At 53.5% G+C, this 20,984-nt stretch overlaps 1 protein-coding gene across 1 annotated transcript in view; it reads right to left on the reverse strand.

Moving 5' to 3' along the window:
• ABAT (4-aminobutyrate aminotransferase) overlaps nucleotides 1–20,984 on the reverse strand; it is a 59,995-nt gene that overhangs the window by 27,291 nt on the left and 11,720 nt on the right. Inside the window, exon 2 of the mRNA XM_075564305.1 lies at nucleotides 9,143–9,253. Coding sequence (XP_075420420.1) covers nucleotides 9,143–9,212 — 70 coding nt within the window. The 5' untranslated portion in view covers nucleotides 9,213–9,253. The remainder of the gene's footprint in view (nucleotides 1–9,142; nucleotides 9,254–20,984) is intronic.

Here is a 20,984-nt window from a genome sequence, read left to right on the forward strand (position 1 = left end):
GGATTCCTCCAAGGAGCGGAGCAGAGGCAGAGACAGGGGGCGAACAAGGGCTGGGCAGGCGGCGCAGGACAGGCTGATGGAGAGGCACTGTGATGGTTGGGCGCTATGTCAACTTGATGGGTCCTGTGTGGAGGCAGGGTCCAACCTCTCAAATCACATCATGGCCCGGGAATGTGGCCTTTGCTTAAGAGAGTCAGCGAGCAGAACTGAGCCTCCCTGCCCCGCTTTGCCTTCCGGCTTGCAATGTGGCCCTTGGGCCCTGGGAGCTGGGGCACCCTGCTGTGTCCCTGCAGACCTTGGGTCCACACAACTCTGCATCCGCCATCCTGTGGTCTCCCTGCTTCCGACATTGCCTTCCTACTTCATCCACCCGCAGCCGAGCGAGTCTGAAGGGGGCTCTGGCTAGCATCAGCCCTGTGGACTTGAGCTGGCCTGGGCTGGGAGGCTTTCTTGATATTAAGTCCTTTCTTATAAATATATATGAGTGTTACTGGTTTTGTTTCTCTATAAAACCCAGCCTACTAGTCAACAAACAATACCACCATCTGTAACAGGAGCAGCATCAGCAAAGAGAAAAAAGAGGAAGTCCAACACTGGGGGTAAGTTACCAAAACATAAAACGCTCATTAAAAAGCCACTGGCATGGAGTCGCTGCTGACTAGTAGCGTGACCCTGGAGGACAGTCAAACTGCCCCCGAGTCCTCTGCACAGGACCAGGCTGCCTCGTGCTCTTCCCAAGGGGTGACTGGGGGTTTGAGCCACCGACCACTTGCCTGCTACGGCCAGCGCTTAACCCACAGCACCACTAGGCACCTTCACGGAAGACTTATGGGAAATGACCTTTGAAGCATCCAGCTCAAAATCGCAAACATTTACGGATCGTGGTGTTACTATGGGATTATAGAAAACATTTAAATGACACATTGTTGAAAGTCACCAGCATCTTCTAGGGCTGTACTTGGTGGCAGAGAAATGTCAGTCGCTCGACCTGGTCTCTGCTGTCGTTTGGCGGCGTCGAGTCAGGTCTGACTCATACAACGAATGGCACATCGCCCAGGCCTGCGCCATCCTCACAACTGAACTTACACTTGAGCCCAGTGTTGCAGCCACGGCGTCCACCATCTCACGCAGGGCCTTCCTCTTGCTCACTTTTCTTTTAAAATCATTTTATTGGGGGCTCACGCACTTTTTTCTTTCTCATAAAGTTTGTCAACTTTTATTGGTCTCACATTACACAAGCCTATGCTATTGAGTGCATGTCAACTCATGTGACCCTCTAGGGCAGAGCAGAGCTGCTCCCACATGGCTTCCACGGCTGTAAATCTTTTTATTTTTTAATCGTTTTATTAGGGGCTCATACAGCTCATCATAATCCATACAGACATCAATTGAGTAAAGCACATTTGTACATTCATTGCCCTCATCATTCTCAAAACATTTGCTCTCCACCTTAGCCCCTGACATCAGCTCCTCATTTTTACCCTTCCTTCCCTGCTCCCCCCTCCCTCATGAACCCGATAATTTATAAATTATTATTTTGTTTTATCTTGCCCTGTTCGACATCTCCCTTCACCGACGTCTCCCTTTACCCACTTTTCTGATGTCCGTCCCCCAGGGAGGAGGTTATATGTAGATCCTTGTAATCAGTTCCCCCTTTCCAACCCACCCTCCCTCCACTCTCTTGGTATCGCTACTCTCACCACTGGTCCTGAAGGGATCATCTGCCCTGGATTCCCTGTGCTTCCAGTTCCTATCTGTACCAGTGTACATGCTCTGGTCTAGCAAGATTTGTAAAGTAGAATTGGGATTATGATAAGTGGGGAGAAGGAAGCATTTAGGAACTAGAGGAAAGTTGTATGTTTCATCGTTGCTAGATTGCACCCTGACTGGCTCGTCTCCTCCCCGTGACCCTTCTGTAAGGGGATGTCCAGTGGCCTATAGATGGGCTTTGGGTCCTCACTGTGTGTTCCCCCTCATCATAATGATATGATTTTTGTTCTCTGATACCTGATCTTTACGGTACCTCATGATCACACAGGCTGGTGTGCTTCTTCCGTGTAGGATTTGTTGCTTCTGAGCTAGATGGCCGCTTGTTTACCTTCAAGCCTTTAAGACCCCAGACGCTATCTCTTTTGATAGCCGGGCACCATCAGCTTTCTTCACCACATTTGCTTAAGCACCTTCTTTGTCTTCAGCGATTGTGTCAGGAAGGTGAGCATCATGGAATGCCAGTTTAATAGAACAAAGTGTTCTTGCGTGGAGGGAGTGCTCGAGAGGAGGCCCAGTGTCCACTGCTACCTTAATCTCTTGCTCACTTTTCTTCTGCTTTACCAAGCATGCTGCCCTTCTCCAGGGACCAGCCTCTCCTGGCAGGTCCAAAGTACATACGATGAAGTCTCCGCATCCTTGCCTCTAAGGAGCATTCTGGCTATCCTTCTTCCAAGGCAGATTTGTTTGGGTTTCCAGTAGTACTTTCAATTCTTCTTTGGTCTTCCTTATTCAGTGTACAAGTTTCACATGCTCATGAGGCAATTAAAATACCATGGCTTGGGCCAGGTGCATGTTCGTCTTCAAAGTAACATCCTTGCTTTTCAACACATTAAAGAGGTCTTGTGCAGCAGATATACCCAATGCAATTTGTCCCTTAATCTCTTGATTGCTGCTCCCATGAGCATTGACTATGGATCCAAGCAAGATGAGATCCTTGACCCCATTTATCATGAAGTTACCTATTGGTTCAGTGGTGAGGATTTGGGTCTTCTCTACACTGAGTTGTGATCCACACTGAAGGCTGCCATTCTCAATCTTCACCAGCAAGTGCTTCAACCCCTCCTCACTGGCAGCAAGCACGATTTTCTGCATACCCAGGTGGTTCAGAAACCTCCCTCCAATCCTGATGCATTCCTCTTCTTCTTATAATTCAGCCTCTCTGAGTATTTGCTGAACACACAGATTGAATAGGTGTGATGAGAGGAGACAACCCGGAGCCACACCTTTCCTGATTTTAAACCAGGCTGCGTTTCCTTGTCCTGTGTGCACAACCGCCTCTTACTCCACGCACGCGTTCAACATGAGCACAATGAGGTGTTCTGGAATCCCCGTTCCAGAGGCTAGTCATGGTTTGTTATGTCTCACACAGTTTAGTGACGTTGCATAGTCAGGAAAACAGAAGTACTCATCTTTCTGATAGTCTATGCTTTCAGCCAAGATCCAGCCGATGTCAGCCATGTTGTCATAATTGTGTCACACTTGGGACTCGGCACGATCGAAATCATGTACTTGATCTCAGTTCACCTCTAGATGCAGCCCTGCGAGGTACTGGGAGAAAGACGAGGCTGTCTAGTCCCCTAAAGACTTACAGTCTTGGAAACCCACGGGCAGTTCTGCCCTGTCCTAGAGGGTCACTCTGAGTCGGGATTGACTTGCTGGCAGTGAGTTTTGGCTTGGCGAGGAATCTGTTAACCTCTGCAGTACACAGGAGAGGCAGCAGAGGCTCAGTGAGGATAGAAAACACGCCAGGGTCTCAAAGCCCTCACGGCAACACCACCCCCCACCGACACACAGCTTGGGAGCTCTGCAAAGCTGTGGGGGGAGGAGCACATGCAAATCCTTCTCAAGCTTCTATAACTGCTTTGCCTATCAAAGAAGCGTTCTGAATTCATCTCGTAATATTACCGCAGCCCTTTGAACATAAAAACCCAGCAAAATCAAAGCCGACGCTTGATTTTCGGCATGAGAAAAGCAGCTTTGACTTTTTTCCTTTTTGATCTTGAAAGGAAAAGGAAGTTCCCAGAGTTTATTCTAGTTGGAGAGCGCTAAAGGTCATGGAGCACATTCGAGGCTATTTCACGCTGAAGTGTCAGTGGCCCAGGGTCGCCAGCCAAGGCAGACTCCAGCAGGGGTGGAGGTTCTGGTAAAAGTAGATCTGAATTAGCAGGCATGGTGCTTCCTCCCCAGCAAAGGCGGGGGACCTGAGACTTGGACATTAACACGCTGTCCAGAAATAGGCACGCTGTCTTGCCTTCCATTCCTCACAAACTGCTGTGACCCTTGCCCTATGTGTCGTGTGGCAGTCCGGACTCTGGACATTTGGATGTGGAAACCCCAAAGAAGACAGCAGTGAGCAGTGGAGTGGGGGTGATGGCGAGGATGGGGATCGCTCTCAGCTGTGCGCGCCAAGAAGCCAAGATATCGAGTCCACATGGACTAACAGGTGAGGTAGTGGATCTTGTTTGGCGGCACCACAGCTGGGTTGGTCAGGTGGAGGGTGAGGGGAAAGGGAGATTTCAACAAGATGGGTTGACACAGTGGCTCAAGCAGACCTCCCATGGTGGGGATGGTGCAGGACCAGGGGGTGCGATGTTCTGGGACGCATGGGGTGGTTATGCGTCACAACGGACTCAATGGCACCTGCTGGTGAGGGTTTGTCCGACACATGCAGACCAGCATCTGACACGGGCCTAAGAACCAGCCTGTGTGGCCCAGTGCAGCCCAGCCCCCTGTGCTGAGAGGGAGGCTTCTGGCAATCTAGGGCCTCACCCACCCCAACCCACCCCCTCCATCCCCGCAATAACAGCAATAACAGTTAGCCACCAAGTATAAAACAACCATAAAACATCGTTTAACACTTTCCTTCCTGATCTTCATGCCAAAAGCAATCAAGGAATGCCATTTCCCCAGAAGGCAAGGTCTGCAAGATTGCCCAAGTCAAGGTTAGCTTTACCTCAAGTTGTTGGTATCGCATTACTTAAAAAAAAAATTTTTTTTAAATCTTTTTTGCCTCTTTGGCCAAATCTTCACCCTATTTTTTCCCCTTTTAAGTAAAAACAAAACCTGTGTCGAGGCAACATTGTTTGTAAGAACAAAGCGGGGACACGGTTGCGTTGATCGAGTTGTGCCCCCATCACCACTGTCCTTCCACAGACTCCGTGTCCGACAATGACTCCTACTCCCTCCCACCTCTCGTAACCACCAATGAGCGCGGGGCTCTGTGCATTTGCCTGTTCGGATTCATGGACATTCATCTGAAATTTATCCTCTGCGGACTGATTTCACTCAGAATAAAGGTCTCGGCGCTCATCATGTTGTGGCCTTCAGGATCAGACTTCATTTCTCTTTGGGGCTGAGTAACACTCGATTCTATGCGTGCGCTAGGGAGCTCTGGTGGCGGAGTGGTTACCCAATTGGGCTGCTAACCGCAAAGTCTGCAGTTCAAAACCAGCAGCTGCTCCTTGGGAGAAAGATGGGGCTTTCTACTCCTGTAAAGAGTTAGTCTTGGAAACTTCCAGGGGGCAGTTCTGCTCTGTCCGAAAGGGCCCCATGGGTCTGCAGTGACTTGTTTTTTGTTTTTAAGGTCCACGAGGCCACACACCATGTTCCGCTTTTCCAGTTACCTGCAGGTGAACCTTGAGAGGGCTCTCGTGCTGCCGTGGAGTTGGCACAGGCCCCTTTTATTTGTTTATTTTATGTTTTAACTATTTTTTCCTTGTGAGTTAGGTGGGGATTTTACATCTCGGATCAACTTTGTAGTCAGCGGTTTGACCTACTTATCCACTCTCATCCCATGGCTTCTCCCGGTCCCTCTCTTGTTTGTGTTTCTTTCTCCTTCTAACGCTGGTCTCCTACAACATTTGTCCTTTGGTGATGTGTGTCTTTTTGCCAATACAGCAGTTTCTGAAATATAGCTCCCTGACACTGACGGCGCTCTCCGTATCGGCGCACCAGGAAGGCGACTCTTGTCGCTGGTGTTCCACTGCATGAACAGACGCTCCACGCTCCCTAGGGAAGACTCCAAGGAACTGCTAATGCCTGTTTTCTGATTGTCGGCCTCCCATGAGTGCCATCACACAGCTCTGTCCTTGGGCTGGATGCACTTCACGCAACGTGAGCTGCGCCAGCACGCCAACGCTCTCTTTGGTTGAGCAGTAACAATCCCCCCGTGTGTGCACACCACGGACTGCTCCCCACAGAGCCGGTGGTTCAAACCCACCCGGCGCTCCACGGGAGAAAGCTGGGGCTATCCGCTCCTGTAGACACCCTAGCCTTGCGCGTTGGGACCCACTGGATGGCAGTGAGATGGGAAGGTCACCTTTGCACCTATTACCTTCTGCTCGGGTCACTCTCGGGTCGCCATGGGAGTCGACACTGAGGAAAGCAGCAAGGGGACAAACCATCTTCATCGAGGTATCAATAAGCAACAAGGGGACAAAAGAAACAATGTCATGTCCAGTCTTCCAGGCTCTGTCCCTCTGCTGATTCCGACTCCCAGTGACACAAGGACGACAGAATGGAACACGGCCTGTGCAGTCCGCATCACCGGTGGCCACGTAGCAGCCCGCTGTGTCAGCTGTGGCTCCGACACAACCCTGTAGATGGAGTGGGCTCTTGTGACCAGTATGTGGTGAGGTCAGTAGCATCCCTGATTTTCGGAGTCTGAATTAAACGTGATGGCCACGTTCAGCTTCGGGAGGGTCAGGTGTCCTTCCTGAGAATGGCTTTCAAAGGCGGGGTCCATGTGCCCCGGGGTGCTGGAGCCCACTTCCCCCCTCTCTTTTCATCTGCTTTCACTGGTGGGTGCTCTGTGCCTTGTCTAGCACTCAGCACCAAACGGTGCCCAGCCCATCAGCCAGGGGCTCCGCGCACCATCCCTGGAGGTGACGCTGGATATGTCACATGGGCATCCTTCTGGGTCTGGACGATCTTTACACATCATTATGGGGAAATATTAATCTGCTTCTTTTACAAATAAACGCAGGAGATAAAGTGAGACTCAGAACCTACTCAGGATGCGGCAAGACGGTCAAGATCAAGAAAGACAAGCAAAGACAGAGACGCCGCCGGCACCCAGAGGGGACGAGGGAGAGGTGCCGGTGAAGTGCTGCGTGGCGTGCTGGCCCGGAGCCTGAGACAGAGGCGTAGGTGTTTATGGGCAGACCGGAGCTGTCCACTGTTTGCTCACGGAAGAGACCACTGTCGGGGTCTGGGTTTTGATGACAGGAGGATGGTCACTGGGGGAATGGGGTGAGAGGAAGATGCAAATTCTCCGCCTTTTCTCTGGAGCATTTTCAGGGAATATGAGCCCCTCCAACTCAAACCTTTCCAAAAGTGTTAGTGTCTGGAACCCCGCCATCGATTTGATGGCAATGAGTGATTGATACTCCTCAGAAAGGGGGGCTAATCCCCCTGCCACCAATACCAGTGGGCAGACCCATTAATACTAATACCTTTACTGCTCTTCACCCACCGATGTGAGAAGAGGGCTAATGGTCCTATTACTGCCACACTAATTACCCACTGCCATCAAGTCGCCTCCACTTCGCAGTGACCAAACAGGGCTTCCAAAGCTGTGTATCTCTATGGGAGCAGCCAGCCTCCGCTTTCTCCTGAGGGACCAGCTGGTGGGTTCGAACTCCCCGCCTTGCAGTTAGCAGCTGGACGCTTGCAATGCTAATTCCCCTCCTATTAGCACTTGCTAATACTGCTGCTAATAATCCCCAGGCAAATACCCAGACGTTAGCACTAATAGTCCTGTTATTAATACCAATGCAAGTAATCTTCCTGCCATGGCACCACTGTGTACGCTCCTGCTGCGAGGGTTGGTACGCATGCTATTAGTACGAATACTCCCAACGCTGGGTAGCCAGAACAGAGGGTATGGGGGCTGTCTTCCTAATGCCTGCATGAGGCCACAAACAAGGGGGTTGGAAAGAAACCAGGCAGCCCTTAGACACCTAGGGAAAGATCTAAACTGAGCATGCTCAGACACCAGCCCCTTAGACCCAGGTGGGAGGTCCACGAGGACACACAGACTAGGCCCAGCCACATGACTTCACACAGGTGGGCCTAAACTCAGCCAGCAAGATCAGCCAATACCCTCAACCACACCTCCCCCAGCCAGTAGGGCGGGAGGGAGCAAGGGCAGGGGGTGCAGCCCCGCATGCCCGCTTGTCCCGGGAAGCGAGGTTTCGTGCTCCGGTCCCTGTGTACTTGGCACATGGTTTTCAGCCGTGAGCCCCTGCGCTGTTTCCGAGTAGCCTTGTACGAGTTCCTACAACAGCTTGTGCTTTTGCGACTGTAAAGCCTGGGACTTCCCTTTTCCTCGCGAAAGTCACTCGGATTACAAATGTGCTTCGGCTGCAGGAGTACTGGCAGCGCCACGAAGAGAGCAGCAGGAGCCTAACACGGCCACTAACACTACACAGAGGCTCCGCTCTGCATGCAGCCCAACGACAAACCACCACCCCAGGTCACTGTGGCCAGGACGTGGCCACAGTCACACACGGAGGACAGCAGGGTGACAGGCTCAGGGGCTCTGGGGAAACTGGGGTGGGACAAGGCCCCCAGTTCTCCCCGGCTGCTGCATCACAGTAGGAGGCCAGTGTCTGGCTCCCGGGCTGCAGAGGGCTGAGGAGCCAGGCCAACTTGCAGCCAAGGGCGACTCCTCGAGTCCCTCTGCTTCTGCGAGCCTCAGTTTCCTCACTGGTACAATGGGGATTCTCTAGAGCAGCGCTGGCAAACTTTTGAGACAGAAGAGCCAATCCTGCCCCTTGCAACGATTTAAAACTATTGGAGAGCCATGAATATCTTTTGACAAACACATGAAATCACCATTATTTGAAAAATAGTTTTATTTTCATTTTCAAGTTTACTTCGGAGCCATGTGTTTGTACCAAAAAAGCTGTGGCTCTCGAGCCAGTTTGCCGATGGGGGCTAGAGCCTTCTTGCCGGTCCATTGGCAGGGAGGTGCCAAGGAGCACAGGCAAGGTGGGTCCCAGTGTAGGAACGGGTCTCTGCCCACGGGGTAGCCACCTGTCTAAGCTGCCCAGACTCAGGGAAGAGCTGCAGGGCTGAGACCAGGAGTAGGTTCGGTCAGCCCGCTGGGTGCGTGCTCTTGGCGGAATGGAGAGGGACAGGCGGTCAGCACGCTGGGTGTGGGCTCTTGGCGGAATGGAGAGAGACAGGCGGTCAGCACGCTGGGTGTGGGGCTGCCCTGGCCTGGGACACACAGAGGGCTCCATGCCAATGACAGTGAGCACATGGCCTTCCTGTGTGCCCTGATGGCAACGCCAGCTGTGTGTTCCCCCAACAAGCCCCCTTCCCCACCCTGCAGCTGGAAGGGCAGGTCTCGGAGGATAGGACTTACCAGGTGTGAGCAGGCGGTAGGGGGGCTGCAGGCTGCTGGCCAGCCGCCGGGTGAGCAGCCGGGAGGCCATGGTCCTTTGCCTCAGGTCAGAGACCCCGTCACACGGCTATCCTAGGAGGAAGCACAGCTGCATTTAGGCCGGCCAAGTGTCCCCGCCCCCGGCCCCTCCCGCGGCCACATCCTCTGCTTTCCTGAAGATTCTCGACGCAAATTAAAGCCAGTTTCAATTTCGCTCGCCCTTCACTACACACCGCGGAGGGGGCAGAGCTGGCTGGAGCGGCCTTGCAGCCAGCCCACGAAGTCAGTCTGGGGTCTCTGGACCCAGGCAGGGGCCTCCAAACCAGGGTCACGGGCTCAACCGGCGGGAGCGTTCCCTCTGGTGGTCTGGGACCCCTGAGACCCTCGCTGGGGATTGGGCGCATCGCCGCCTCCGTCCGCTCCACCTGGCACAGGGAAAGTCCCATGGCAGGCACAGCAGCCAGGAGCAAAGGGGGGGGGCACCAATCAGGGACCCTCTTCACTCCTGATACCGTCAAATGATGCAGCTAGCTGCTGCCGGAAGAGGGGATGGCACAACTCTTCTTAATATGTTTAAGCCATTGAATTATACGATATGAAAAGTATAAGCCAATAGAACCGTTACCATTAAAACAAAAAATTGAAATGTAGCCAGCAAGCTTCTTTAAAGCAAATAAGAAGCCCACTGCCACCAAACCGATGCCAGCTTCAAGAGGCCCTACACCAAAAACAAACCAAACTCACTGTCAGCGAGTCGATGCCAACTCACGGCACAGAGTGGGACGGCGTCGAACTGCTTGGTGTGTTTCTGAGACTGCGTAGAGAGCCTCGTCTTTCTCCCTCGGAGAGGCTGGAGGTTTCCAACTGCAGGCACTGTGGCTGGCAGTCTGACGCAAAACCACGATGCCACCAGAGCTCCTTAGAAGCACGGGTTTCGAGACACGGTCTCGTGTGTTTTGGACCTGTTCTCAGGTGGGGACCAATCTGGGCCTGAGGCATGTGAAATCGCCTCTCCTCGGCCCCATTTCTTCAGCTGCAACACGGGAATACCAACCACGCAAGGGAAGCGGACGGTTATCTGGGACCCGGGCAGCCCAGAGCAGTGCCTGTCTGTCAACAGTGACTGAACCAACAGTCGACGCTAAGTGAATGGGATGACAACGGCTTCCTGATACTACTGATGCCCTACTTAAGGAGCCCTGGTGGTACAGCGGGCTGCTAACCGCAAGGTCAGTGGTTCGAGCCCACCAGCCGTGGAGAGTGATGTAGCTGCCGGCTTCCATAAAGCTGACAGCCTTGAGGTCCTGTGGGCAGTTTTACTCTGTCCCCAACGTGGCTGTGAGTTGGCGTGGACTTGGCGGTCGGGGGTAGGCCCAGGGAACAAGCCACTGTCCTCGGAGGGACCTCCAAGAAGTCTCTCATTTTCTACCTGCTCAGAGACCAGACAAAGCCACTGGCCGGGCTTGGGAAGTTCTTTCCCGTCTGCAGGCCCAGCTGGCAGCTTTGGACACAATGGCTCGCTCAGCCAAGTGGGCCTCCGTTGTCAAGGCCTTTGGTCACCATGGCAACCCATAAAGTCAGAGCCCCATTCACAGGCCCCTGATGGGTGCTGCTGTGACAGAAGGCTTTATCTCAGACCTGGCGGCCTCAGACCTGGCGGCCTTCCTCCAAGACCCAGCTCCAAGCCTGAGCCCTCCCCACACTAAGGGCCTGGCAGGGCCAGCCTGTCACACTGGACCCAGCTCTCTCTGCAGCCACCACCTCCTGTAGCCTGCTTCTGGGGGACAGGATGCAACCATGAAAAAGCTCTATAAGGCTCCTGGTGGTGGACTCGGTTGTGGTCTGCTGCTGGCCTAAAGGTGGGCAGATCGGAAAAACCCAGCGGCCTCAGGAAGAAGTCTTTTTTTCTTGTTTTCCCCTGTAAAGATGAGATTGCAGAAACCCCAAGGGAACAGTTCTACCCAACACAGGAGCCTCTGCGGGCCTGAATGGACTCGCTGGCCATGTTGGCTCAGTCTTTGTTTTAACGACTCATGTCAGCACAGAGGAAGGAGCCCTGGTGCTGTCGTGGTTTTGAGCTGGGTTGGCATCTGCATAGTCAGCAGTTCGAAAACACTAGTAGCTCCATGGAGAAAGACTGGGCTTTCTACTCCTACTGTAAACAGTTACGGCCGGGGAAACCCACAGGGGTCGCTGTGGGTCAGCACTGACTCATGGCAGCAGAGAAGCGGAGGAGGAGCAGCGGAGCAGCGTGGCTGGGAAGGTGACCGCCAGGAGAGAGGGAGGATGGAGGGAGGAAGTGCTAGGAGACGGCAGAGCTGGGCTGGGGTCTGAGTCACCCCCAGGTGCCTCGGGACACAGACGTGGTAGCCTCTTTCAGGCAAGTCATGGCTGTGCCGTGTACTAGCTGGGTGAACTGGGCAAGGCACCCAGCCGGCTGCCCTCATCTGTGGAGTGGAGAGAATGAAGCTGCCTGCTGGGCATCTACGGTGGCAAGAAATGAGACACTTGACTGGGGAAAGGCAGATGGGATGAGACCTCCTCACAGGGCGTGCCCCGGTTCCCCAGGACCCCGCCACCTCTCAGTGCCCAGCTCGCGTGGAGTCAGGATCCACTGACTGGTTTTATTCCCCGAGCCCAGCCCTCAGCATTGGGGCAGGATGGGCCCTCAGAAGGCCCACTGACAGGGGTTTGATTGACCCTCTTCTGTGGACAGTCCCCACCACGCAGGCAGCCTCACCCCTAGTTCTGGCTTTGCCATCGTGACCCGGGTCTAATCCTTGGATGCTCGGGATGGCACCGCCATGCCGGTTTCCACGGTCCTAAGGCCCAGTCTCACCTCCCCACATCCCATCACCATGAAACCTGCTTTGAGGACTAAGGTGCGCCTGACCCCAAGCCATAGTATTTGCGATCGCTTCACATGCATGTTGGACACTGACTAAAGAAGATGAATGAACACATTTGAATGACGGAGCTGGGGTAGAATGTGGAGAGCACCCTGGATGGGCTGCCAAAAGAACAAACATCCGTCCGGGAAGAGGCACAGCCTGCGTGCCCCCTGGAGACAAGGATGGTGAGGCTTGTCAGGAGAGACCGGTCCCTGGAGGAGGACGCCAAGCTTGGTAAAACAGAGAGGCAGCAAGTGACACAGTGGCTGCAACAGTAAGAACCACTGCGAGGATGGAGCAGGGCCGGGCGGTGTGTCACTCTGCTGTACACCGGGTCCCTGTAACTCAGAAGCAATTCGATGGCAAGGAGGGGACCCTATTAAATTACAACACCAATCTCTGAAACTATCATCCTCAACAGGGACAGGACAACCCCCAACCAGCCTGCAGGCAAGCATGCTGGGAAGGTTCCAGGGCAGAGGGAAGGTCTTGATAAAGTAATTTCCTTGTCTTGCTTTGCTCTCATGAAGCAGAGCTGACCCAGCCCCTCTCTTGTGCACGCCTTGCTCAGGTTCCCCACGACACCAGGAGGAAGCCAGGATGCTGGCTGGGCACCTGCTGCCCTGCCCACCCTGTTGACGCTGAGCACCTGTACTCTACTGCTCCTCCCGCCTCCATTCCAGCCTGCACTCAGGCTTCCGCTGGCCTGGAGTGACCCTGTGGCCTGCCTCCCATCTCTGTTCATTTACTTCTCCAGCACCTTCCACTCCTGTCAAGAGTCACGATCTCACAGGGGCAGGTCTACCCTGTCCTGTGGGGTCACTAGGAGTCGGCAGGGAGTTTGGTTGTTTTTTTGGGGGGGGACAAGATGGTCTCCGCCGAGAAATAAGGGATACGGACACATCCACTCGTGTCCCTTTGGCTGGGCTGGGCATTTTGCTGGTTGGTCATAGATGTGAGGTCACATGCCCAAGGTCATCAGCTAGGACTTCAAGAGGATCCGAGTTTGGAAAGGTGGACCAAGGGGCTGCTGGGTGGGAAAGATGAGGCACGAGGGGCAGGCTGACTGAGAGCATCATGAGGAATGGAGGTTGGCAGGAAACCAGCCGAGGCTCTTGCGTCCCCCTCTCCAGAGGTGCCCAGTCAGCATTCACTCTGCTCACCCTGCAGGAGCAGCTGCTGAGCCTCTCAAAGCCCCAGACGGAATCCCCCTGGCTGCGCACACCTGCCTGGCACATGGAATGGCGACTTGAAATCCGCATCCTGCCTTAGAGCATGTGCTGCTGCCGTGAAGAAATCCAACAGGAACTTCTCCTGGATCAGACACCCCGTCGGAGGCGGGCGGGGAGTCCCCAACCAGAGCACCCTCCCACCGACTTCTGGGATAGGCTGTTTGGGCTGTCGGTTCAGAGAGTGCCCCTGCCTTGTGGAAGGAGCAGAGTAAAAACCCGTGAGATGGCAGGCAGCCTCCTGGGCTCCCTTTCTGGGGTCTCAAAGAGCCCCGAGAAGGGAGGGAAAGGCTTATGTGGGGGCCTGAGCAAAGATGCCCTTTCAGGGTGACCCTGACTATGTCTCCTGGCAGCTGAACATAGGACACACTGGTGACAGGCAGGCTGACCCACACCCATCATTTCCAAGCCATCTTTGTTCACTTCCTTCCCTCCCACTCCAAAGGGTGAGCATTCTGCCACAGAGCATGCTGGTAAAATCTGTCCTGCGTATCACCGACTGACTGGCGTGTTCTTCAGACTGAGAGCGGCATACAGGCATATGTGCACACGCAGGCCTGGACACCCACACGGGGGCACATACAGAGATGCACAGACACCGTCATAGCAGGCTGTAGCTGAACACACACACACAGCCCCGGGCACACTCAGAGACTCAGTGTCAGCTGGTCCACGCAGAGATGTGGGTGCACACAGGCACACACACGAGTGGGCACACATCTGCACTCATGGGTCCTAAAGGTAGGGTCTGACTGCCAGCTCAGCTCCGCCAAGCCTCCTCTGGGTCTCTCTGCAGAGCCTGTCAGACATGGCTGGCCGGGTTCATCCTGGGAGGAGGTACACTCCTCTCCCCGCTCCCACCCTCAGGAACTGCTCCTGATGCCAGGATGTTTGTTCCCGGGACATGAGGGTGGTACTGGAAGGATATGTGTGTGTGTGTGTGTGTGTGTGTGTGCGTGCGCGCGTGCTCAGAGCAGAGCAGGTTTGGGGAAAGGATGTGTTTGACCTAGTCAGGGATAGAGGAAGAGAGATGGGGAGAAGAAGGAGGCTGGAGGGTAGGGGTGGGAGGGGCACAGGAGGGAAGGGAGAATTCAGAAAGGGAGAGCTTTTTCAGACAGAAACATGGAGCAAAACATTTGCACAGTCACACAGAGACAGAAAAGACAAGGAGGAGAAAAACGAGAAACCGAGAAAATGGATTTTTGACAAAGATGAGTGACACCCAGCCTGGTTGTCTCCAAAGGTGAGCCACGTTATCTCAGACCCTCTGAGATAGACTATTGTCCCTCCCCTTTCCTTGGCCTCTTATGCGGATTGCTCTCTGTCCAAATAAGGCTCGGAAGCCCTCCCCACCCCCATGGGGCCAAGGCAGAGCCCCAGGCTCCTAAATGGCTTCCCCAAGACTGGCGGCTGGGACACAGCCCAGAGCCACAAAAGGTCCTCACGCCCTCAGGGTTCCCGGGGCAGGGGGTCTGCCTGACCCCTTCTTAAGCCCCTCCAATGACAGCCCAGCTGAGCTCACTGCCTGTCCATGTGGGGCCCAGAAGAGGACACTGGGATGGTCACGGGTGGGGGAGGGGTTGGGGTGGGGGAGGGGTTGGGGTGGGGGAGGGGTTGGGTGGGGATAGAAAGCATTCAGTGGTGCACTGCTCATCAGTTGCCATGACGACAAGAGGGCAGGGTACCCAGACCTAGGCTTCAGGATTCGTGCTGGTTCTAAACCACCCTGACAGCACTTGAGTGGTGCTATTACGCCGTCACCCTAGCAACCAATGGGATCAAATCACAGAGGAAATCTATAATTATTACAGCCAGATACTGGCGTTCCAGCTCAGTAATCAGCATGTCAGGGCAATTCAACCTGAACCCTGGGAGAGAGAAACGCCACTCTTACCAGCTTGATCCTGAGAATGAGGCCAAAGAATGACACCCCCACTCCACCCCCCACCAAAGGCAGGTCTGCTGGTGTCACAGACTGGGGACCAAGCATGGAGCGAATATTAGGTGAGATTGTCCGTACTGAACCATTAAAAACTTTCCCCATGAATTTATTCCGGGGTGTTCCAATATGCAGCAAGGTCGGACACATTTGACAGTGAGAGCCGGATGCTTGTCACCTGGGCTCTGAGCTATAGCCTGGTGCTGTGATCATGTCATCTCCCCCGTCTCCCCTATGTTCATCCATTAATCCATCTCTATTTGTGTGTGCATTTCAAAATAAACTACAGTCATCAGTCCCCATCCCCTTAAATAATGCAGCCTGCATAACATTAAATTTTGACCAACAAAAGACAGCGATTTCATATGGGTCAATCTAAGTAGAATGAAATCTATGTTTCTATAATCTATCCATCTATCTATCCATCTTCCCATCTACACATCCATCCATCCATTCATTTTCGCACCCATCACCCATGTTCTCAGTGAAGTCCTCCTCTTTTCTTCATGACATTGACCATCTTCCCTGTGTCCAGCACCTCAGTGAACAGACCCACCATCTCCCATGTGCTCAGACTAAAACCTGAGACCTGTCTTGAATCTTCCTTGGCACCTCTTCAGTCACCACCACCCCACCCACCTAGATTTGACTTCCACACCAGCTCTGGGCTCCTCCCTCTCCTGCCTCTCTTCTCGTAGTTCAAGCCCCACGTTCATGCAACCAGACCGTTGCTGGTCTGCCGACTGGCCTTCTGGCGGCCATCACACTTTCACCTTTCCACACCTGTTATCACGAAATATCTGTCCATGCTGATGGTGGGAGGAGGAACTGGTGGCTCATCTATCACTAATGGGAGAGTAAATTTATACAGATGTCTTGCAGGGCAGTTGATCAAAATATGTAAAATTTTAAATGCACAAGCCATTTCCCACCACCCCAACACCATTCTACTGAAAGAGTTTGCCCCATTGATAGACCCTGAAATCACCCCCTCAGTATCCATCAGCAGGACTAGTTAGATAAATTGTGGTATATCCATCATATAAAATACTACTTGTCCAACAAAGGGCGGGGAGGGGGAGGGGGGTGAGGAAAGTGTTAAACATATTGTAAAGTTACAAGGAAACACCTACCACGCAACATCGTTACCCACATGCCCTGGAAGCTCCTTACATTGGAGTATCAGGCTGCTTTGAGACATGAGTAGATGCTAGTGTGTCCAGGGAACATGGCTTCCCACCTGTTCCCTGGTCACAAGCACCCACAGTGGTTATCGCTGAACTCAGCCGGATGCCAGTCTCCATTTAACTCAGAGTGGGGCTCCAGCCTTCCACAATTATCTAGATAATACGCAAGTCTGCTGATCCACAGAGAGGCTGCCCTTGGAGGTTGCTGGGCTCACGAAGCACTGGTCCCCGTGTCCTGAGTATGGCTGGGGAGGCTGCCTGGCCAGAGGTGGGGTGAAGACAGAAACAGGGCTCTGGGGCAAGGTTAAGTTTCGTGGGAGCACAGGAGTTGACAGGACGCTGATCCTGGAGTCAGGAGACCTTGCTCTATACTTCCTAGTCCCCATTTCTCCTGGGTGTAATGGGCTTGCTCCCCAGCACTGCCGTGAGAACTCCTGGGGCCACGGAGGTGGACACACCACACAGGAGTCTACCTTGATGATGGACACAAGACACCGAGCACTTGCCAAACCCACTGGACTGTCCGAGTAAGCCCTGGCACCTGCGATGGCCTGTGGTGGTCAGACTGCAGCAATATCGGCACCTCCCTGGTGACCTGTCTACCGCGGGAAGGTCGGATGGTAGCAGGAGACTAAGAAGGGGGGTGAGGCACAACGGGAAGTCGCTGTACTTCCCGCACGTTGCCGGACCCCCAACAGTGCTCCCGGAGAAAGAAAGACACGGTTTCATTAAGAAAGTCTCTCCAGCTAAACAACTGAATTAGCATTATTAATTTACGTATCTCATTTCTAAACACTAACCTTTGCTCTTGCTTGAGAGCAACTAGATTGTGTCTAGCTAAGTAATTTATCCATATGACCTCATTTACATATATGGCCCCATTTATAGATACGATCTTATTTACACACATGGCCTCACTGGCGTAGGAAAATTCATTTGCACACACTATCTCATTTGCATATTCCATCTCATTTGCGCGCGTGGCCTCGTTGAGGGCACATCCCCCCAAAGACCTCCGAACAACTGTGTGTTGGGATCTGTGCTCTCATTCTGGAGACGGCAGCCGGGGCAGATGGGGCTGAGCGACTCGGACTAACAGAGGCAGCACGGGGGCGCCCAGGCCAGCCCCTGACTTCACCTGGCCCGCTGTGCTCACCAACTCCCCTCTCTGCCGCCACACCATCCACCAGAGCTGCGGGACACAGAGACAAGGCCAGCCACACAGGCGGTTGACAGTGTCCTAGAGGCCAGGCCAAGGGCCTGCAGGAACAGATGGGAAGCATTCTCGTGGCAGATTACCTTCAACTGGGTGTGTCCTGCGCACTATCATGCCTACGCAAGCTTTATCAAAAGGGCAGATGCCATTTTTATGTCCTGTTGTCACGCGCAACCTTCGAGACCTGGTGTGCACTTCGACCTCACAGCACCCCACCACTCAGGCCAGGGCTCCTTGGCTCCCGCGCAGGTGGGGCCAGAGCAGTGCTGGCAGCGTGTGCCTGGAGTCTCAGAGCAACTGAGAATGTGTTACTGTTAGGGGCACAAGCAGGGTAAGACTCGCAGCGCCCCCAGGGTACAGAGTAGAATGGCCCCCGAGGGCTTCCTGGGTGGTCACTTTATGGGCAGGTCTTTTCTCTCAGAGCCACTGGCGGCTTTTAAACCACCAACCTGTGGGTTAACAGCTGACTGCGGCCCCATCGTGCCACCAGGACTCCCTGTGAGGTGGAAGCAGCTCCGCACAAAGTCTGATGATTATGCTGAACCCTGCTCTGTTTCACCTCAGTTCCATCTCGCCACCCCGGCTCCAAAGGAGAAACAGCTCAGGTGGCTTCAGCCAGTCTGCCCACCATCACAGAGACAGGCAACCAACAATCCTCCAAAGACCGAGCCTCTCCGGGATCCACCAAGCAACGTCAAGTACCCTACGGTCGGGTGTCCTTGAGCTGAAGGTCTTACTGATGCTACAGCAGCGAGCAGATCTACCCACAGGGAGCCCAAGGCTAGCACTGTGGAAACAGAATGCCTTATCTTTTCCCCACGGGGCGGTTGGTGGGTTCGAACCACTGATCTTTCAGTTAGTTGCCTAGTGCTTAACCACTGGGCCACCAGGGCTCCTTCATCAGCCCTACTCAAAACTCAACCACCTCACTGCCATTAAGTTGACGCTGACTCAGAGCGACCCTATGGGACAGGGCAGAACTGCCCCTGTGGGTTTCCGAGACTGTAACTCTTTACAGGAGTAGAAAGTCTCATCTTTCTCCAGAGGAGCAGCTGGTGGTTCAGAGTAACCCACTATGCCACCAATTTAAACTGAGAGGGAAAAAAGTTTAAGTCCTGGTAGTTAATGTTAACAAGCCAATCAATCAGATTAGATCTTGGGTTTAAATCAGATCAATCAGGTCCTCCGTCCAGGGACATCATGGTGGCATCCTCTTTCTGTGGTCACTCTGTGGGGGTCACAGCGGCCTGGGACTCTCCTCCCCCATGCCCCGCCTGAGCTGGGGTTTTGATGCTGCCATGTCAGTCCTGGTTATACTTTGGTGGGCAATGTGAGGGGCAGCATCCCAATGTGATTGCTCCTGGGATGACCCTGAACCTGCTCCAAGACCGAGCAGTACAGAACAGGGGGCTGCCAATTCTGCCCCACCCCCGCCCCTTCGCGGTTGGGCTGTGTGAACTCAGGTTAGATCTTCTGAGTCCAGGGTACAGCTGCTGCCTTGGGAATGCCGGCTTCCCTCTGGCCAACTGCCAACTGCCATGCAAACTACCTACCCTTCAGCCCTGGCTTCTCGAGCGTGGCCAGCACTGCCCGGCCATCAGTGTGGAATGAGCTGAGGGGGCGGGGTGGGGGCGGGGAGGCAAAAGAAATTGCAGTCTGCCTCCACATCACAATTCTGCCATCTGCTTCTCCGTCATCGCCACCACAGCCTCCAAGACGTCAAGGTCATCCTTAACAGGATGGCTGCAGGGACAGGGACCCCTATCAGGGTCCCTCACCTCAGTGTCTCCAAAACCCCAAACCAGTTTAGCAGTTTGAAACCACCAGCAGCTCTGTAGGAGAAAGACTGGGCTTTCTACTCCCGTAAACAGTTACTGTCTCCGAAACCCACAGGGGGTCACTATGAGTCAGCATGGACTTGATGGCAGTGAGTTTCCCTTTTTGGGGTTGTTTGGTTTAGAAATTCCTGGTGGGATAGTGGTTACAAGTTGGGCTGCTAATCACACGATCAACAGTTCAAACCCACCAATAGCTCTGTGGGAGAAAGAGGAGGTTTTCTATTCCCGTAAAGAAGTAGTCTCAGAAACCTACAGGAGCAATTCTACCCTGTCCTGTGGGTCACTATACAGACAGTGAGTGTAGTTTTTGATGGGTATTATTTGGTTTAGGAAAGATTTCGGGTATTTCTAGTTTAAAGATGATGTCAGGGTAATAGTTTTAAGGGTTCACACTGCCTCCATTGCGCCACAAAGTCTAAAGCTCCATAAAGTCTGGATTCGCTGACATTTTGAAATTCTGTTCTGCATTTTCCCTCTTTTGACCCAGATTCTTCCCCAGAATTTTCCATCAACAGCGCTCAATACATGAGTGCATTTTTAAAGTGCATGCAACCCACACTACCCGTTCCTCCAGAAAGCAGGCTGCCTGCACATGAGATGAGTGCATTCAATGTTCGTTGAATTAATTTTAATAATTTCCATTTTACAGACAAGGAAACTGGAGGTTCATAAATGAAGCCACTCCCCCTGATGCCACAACCATCAAAACACGGTTTGAGAGCCTACTGTGCGCAGAGTCCAAGTGCAGGGGCTGAGAGGTTCTGCCATGGAACATGGGCAGAGAACACGCCCATCGGCAAGCCTGAGCCTCGCTGGCCACTGGGCCTATGAAGCCCGTGTTTTCTCTGACTTGCTTTGTGGCCCTGAGGCCGGGTTTTAGGAGTTGGGTCAATCTCCTCTCTTTGCATTGAGGCCCAGACAGAGGAACAAAGCACTGTGATTGTTGTTGGTATTAGGTGTCATCACATTGGGTCCACCTCACAGCGACCCATCTATGCACACCAGACGCAAACACTGCCGAGTCCCGCGCCATTGATGCAGCCACTGTGTCCGTCCATATCCTTGAGGGCCTTCCTGGTTTTCCTGCCCCTCCACCTTACCAACCATGTGTCCTTCTCCAGGAACTGATGGTAGGTGGTTGCATTTCTGACCTCCCATGGGAGACTCAGACCAGGATTCCTGTTCTCCAGACAGACACTGCGAGAAAGTCCTAGGGCCTGTTCATTCTGGAAAATGATATTGCCTCAAGGGATCAAGAAATACTCAATATTTTGGAGTCTTACAATTCCATCTCCGAGATGAAGCAAATGCAAGTACAGCCAAAGGAAAGAGCCCACTTCTCCGAGCTGTTTCCACAGCCAAGGTGTGAGGGGCGCATGACACAGGCTGTGGTGGTCGAGGTTATGTGTCAGCTTGGCTGGGCCAGGATGCTCAGTGGAGGCCTGTTGACGCAGTGGTGAAGTGATGGACTGCTGACCGAGGTCGGTGGTTGGAACCGCTGGTGGCTCTGTGGGGAAAAGACCT

This window comes from Tenrec ecaudatus, chromosome 12 (genome assembly GCF_050624435.1).
Source record: "Tenrec ecaudatus isolate mTenEca1 chromosome 12, mTenEca1.hap1, whole genome shotgun sequence".
In the NCBI taxonomy this organism is placed as follows: Eukaryota; Metazoa; Chordata; class Mammalia; order Afrosoricida; family Tenrecidae; genus Tenrec; species Tenrec ecaudatus.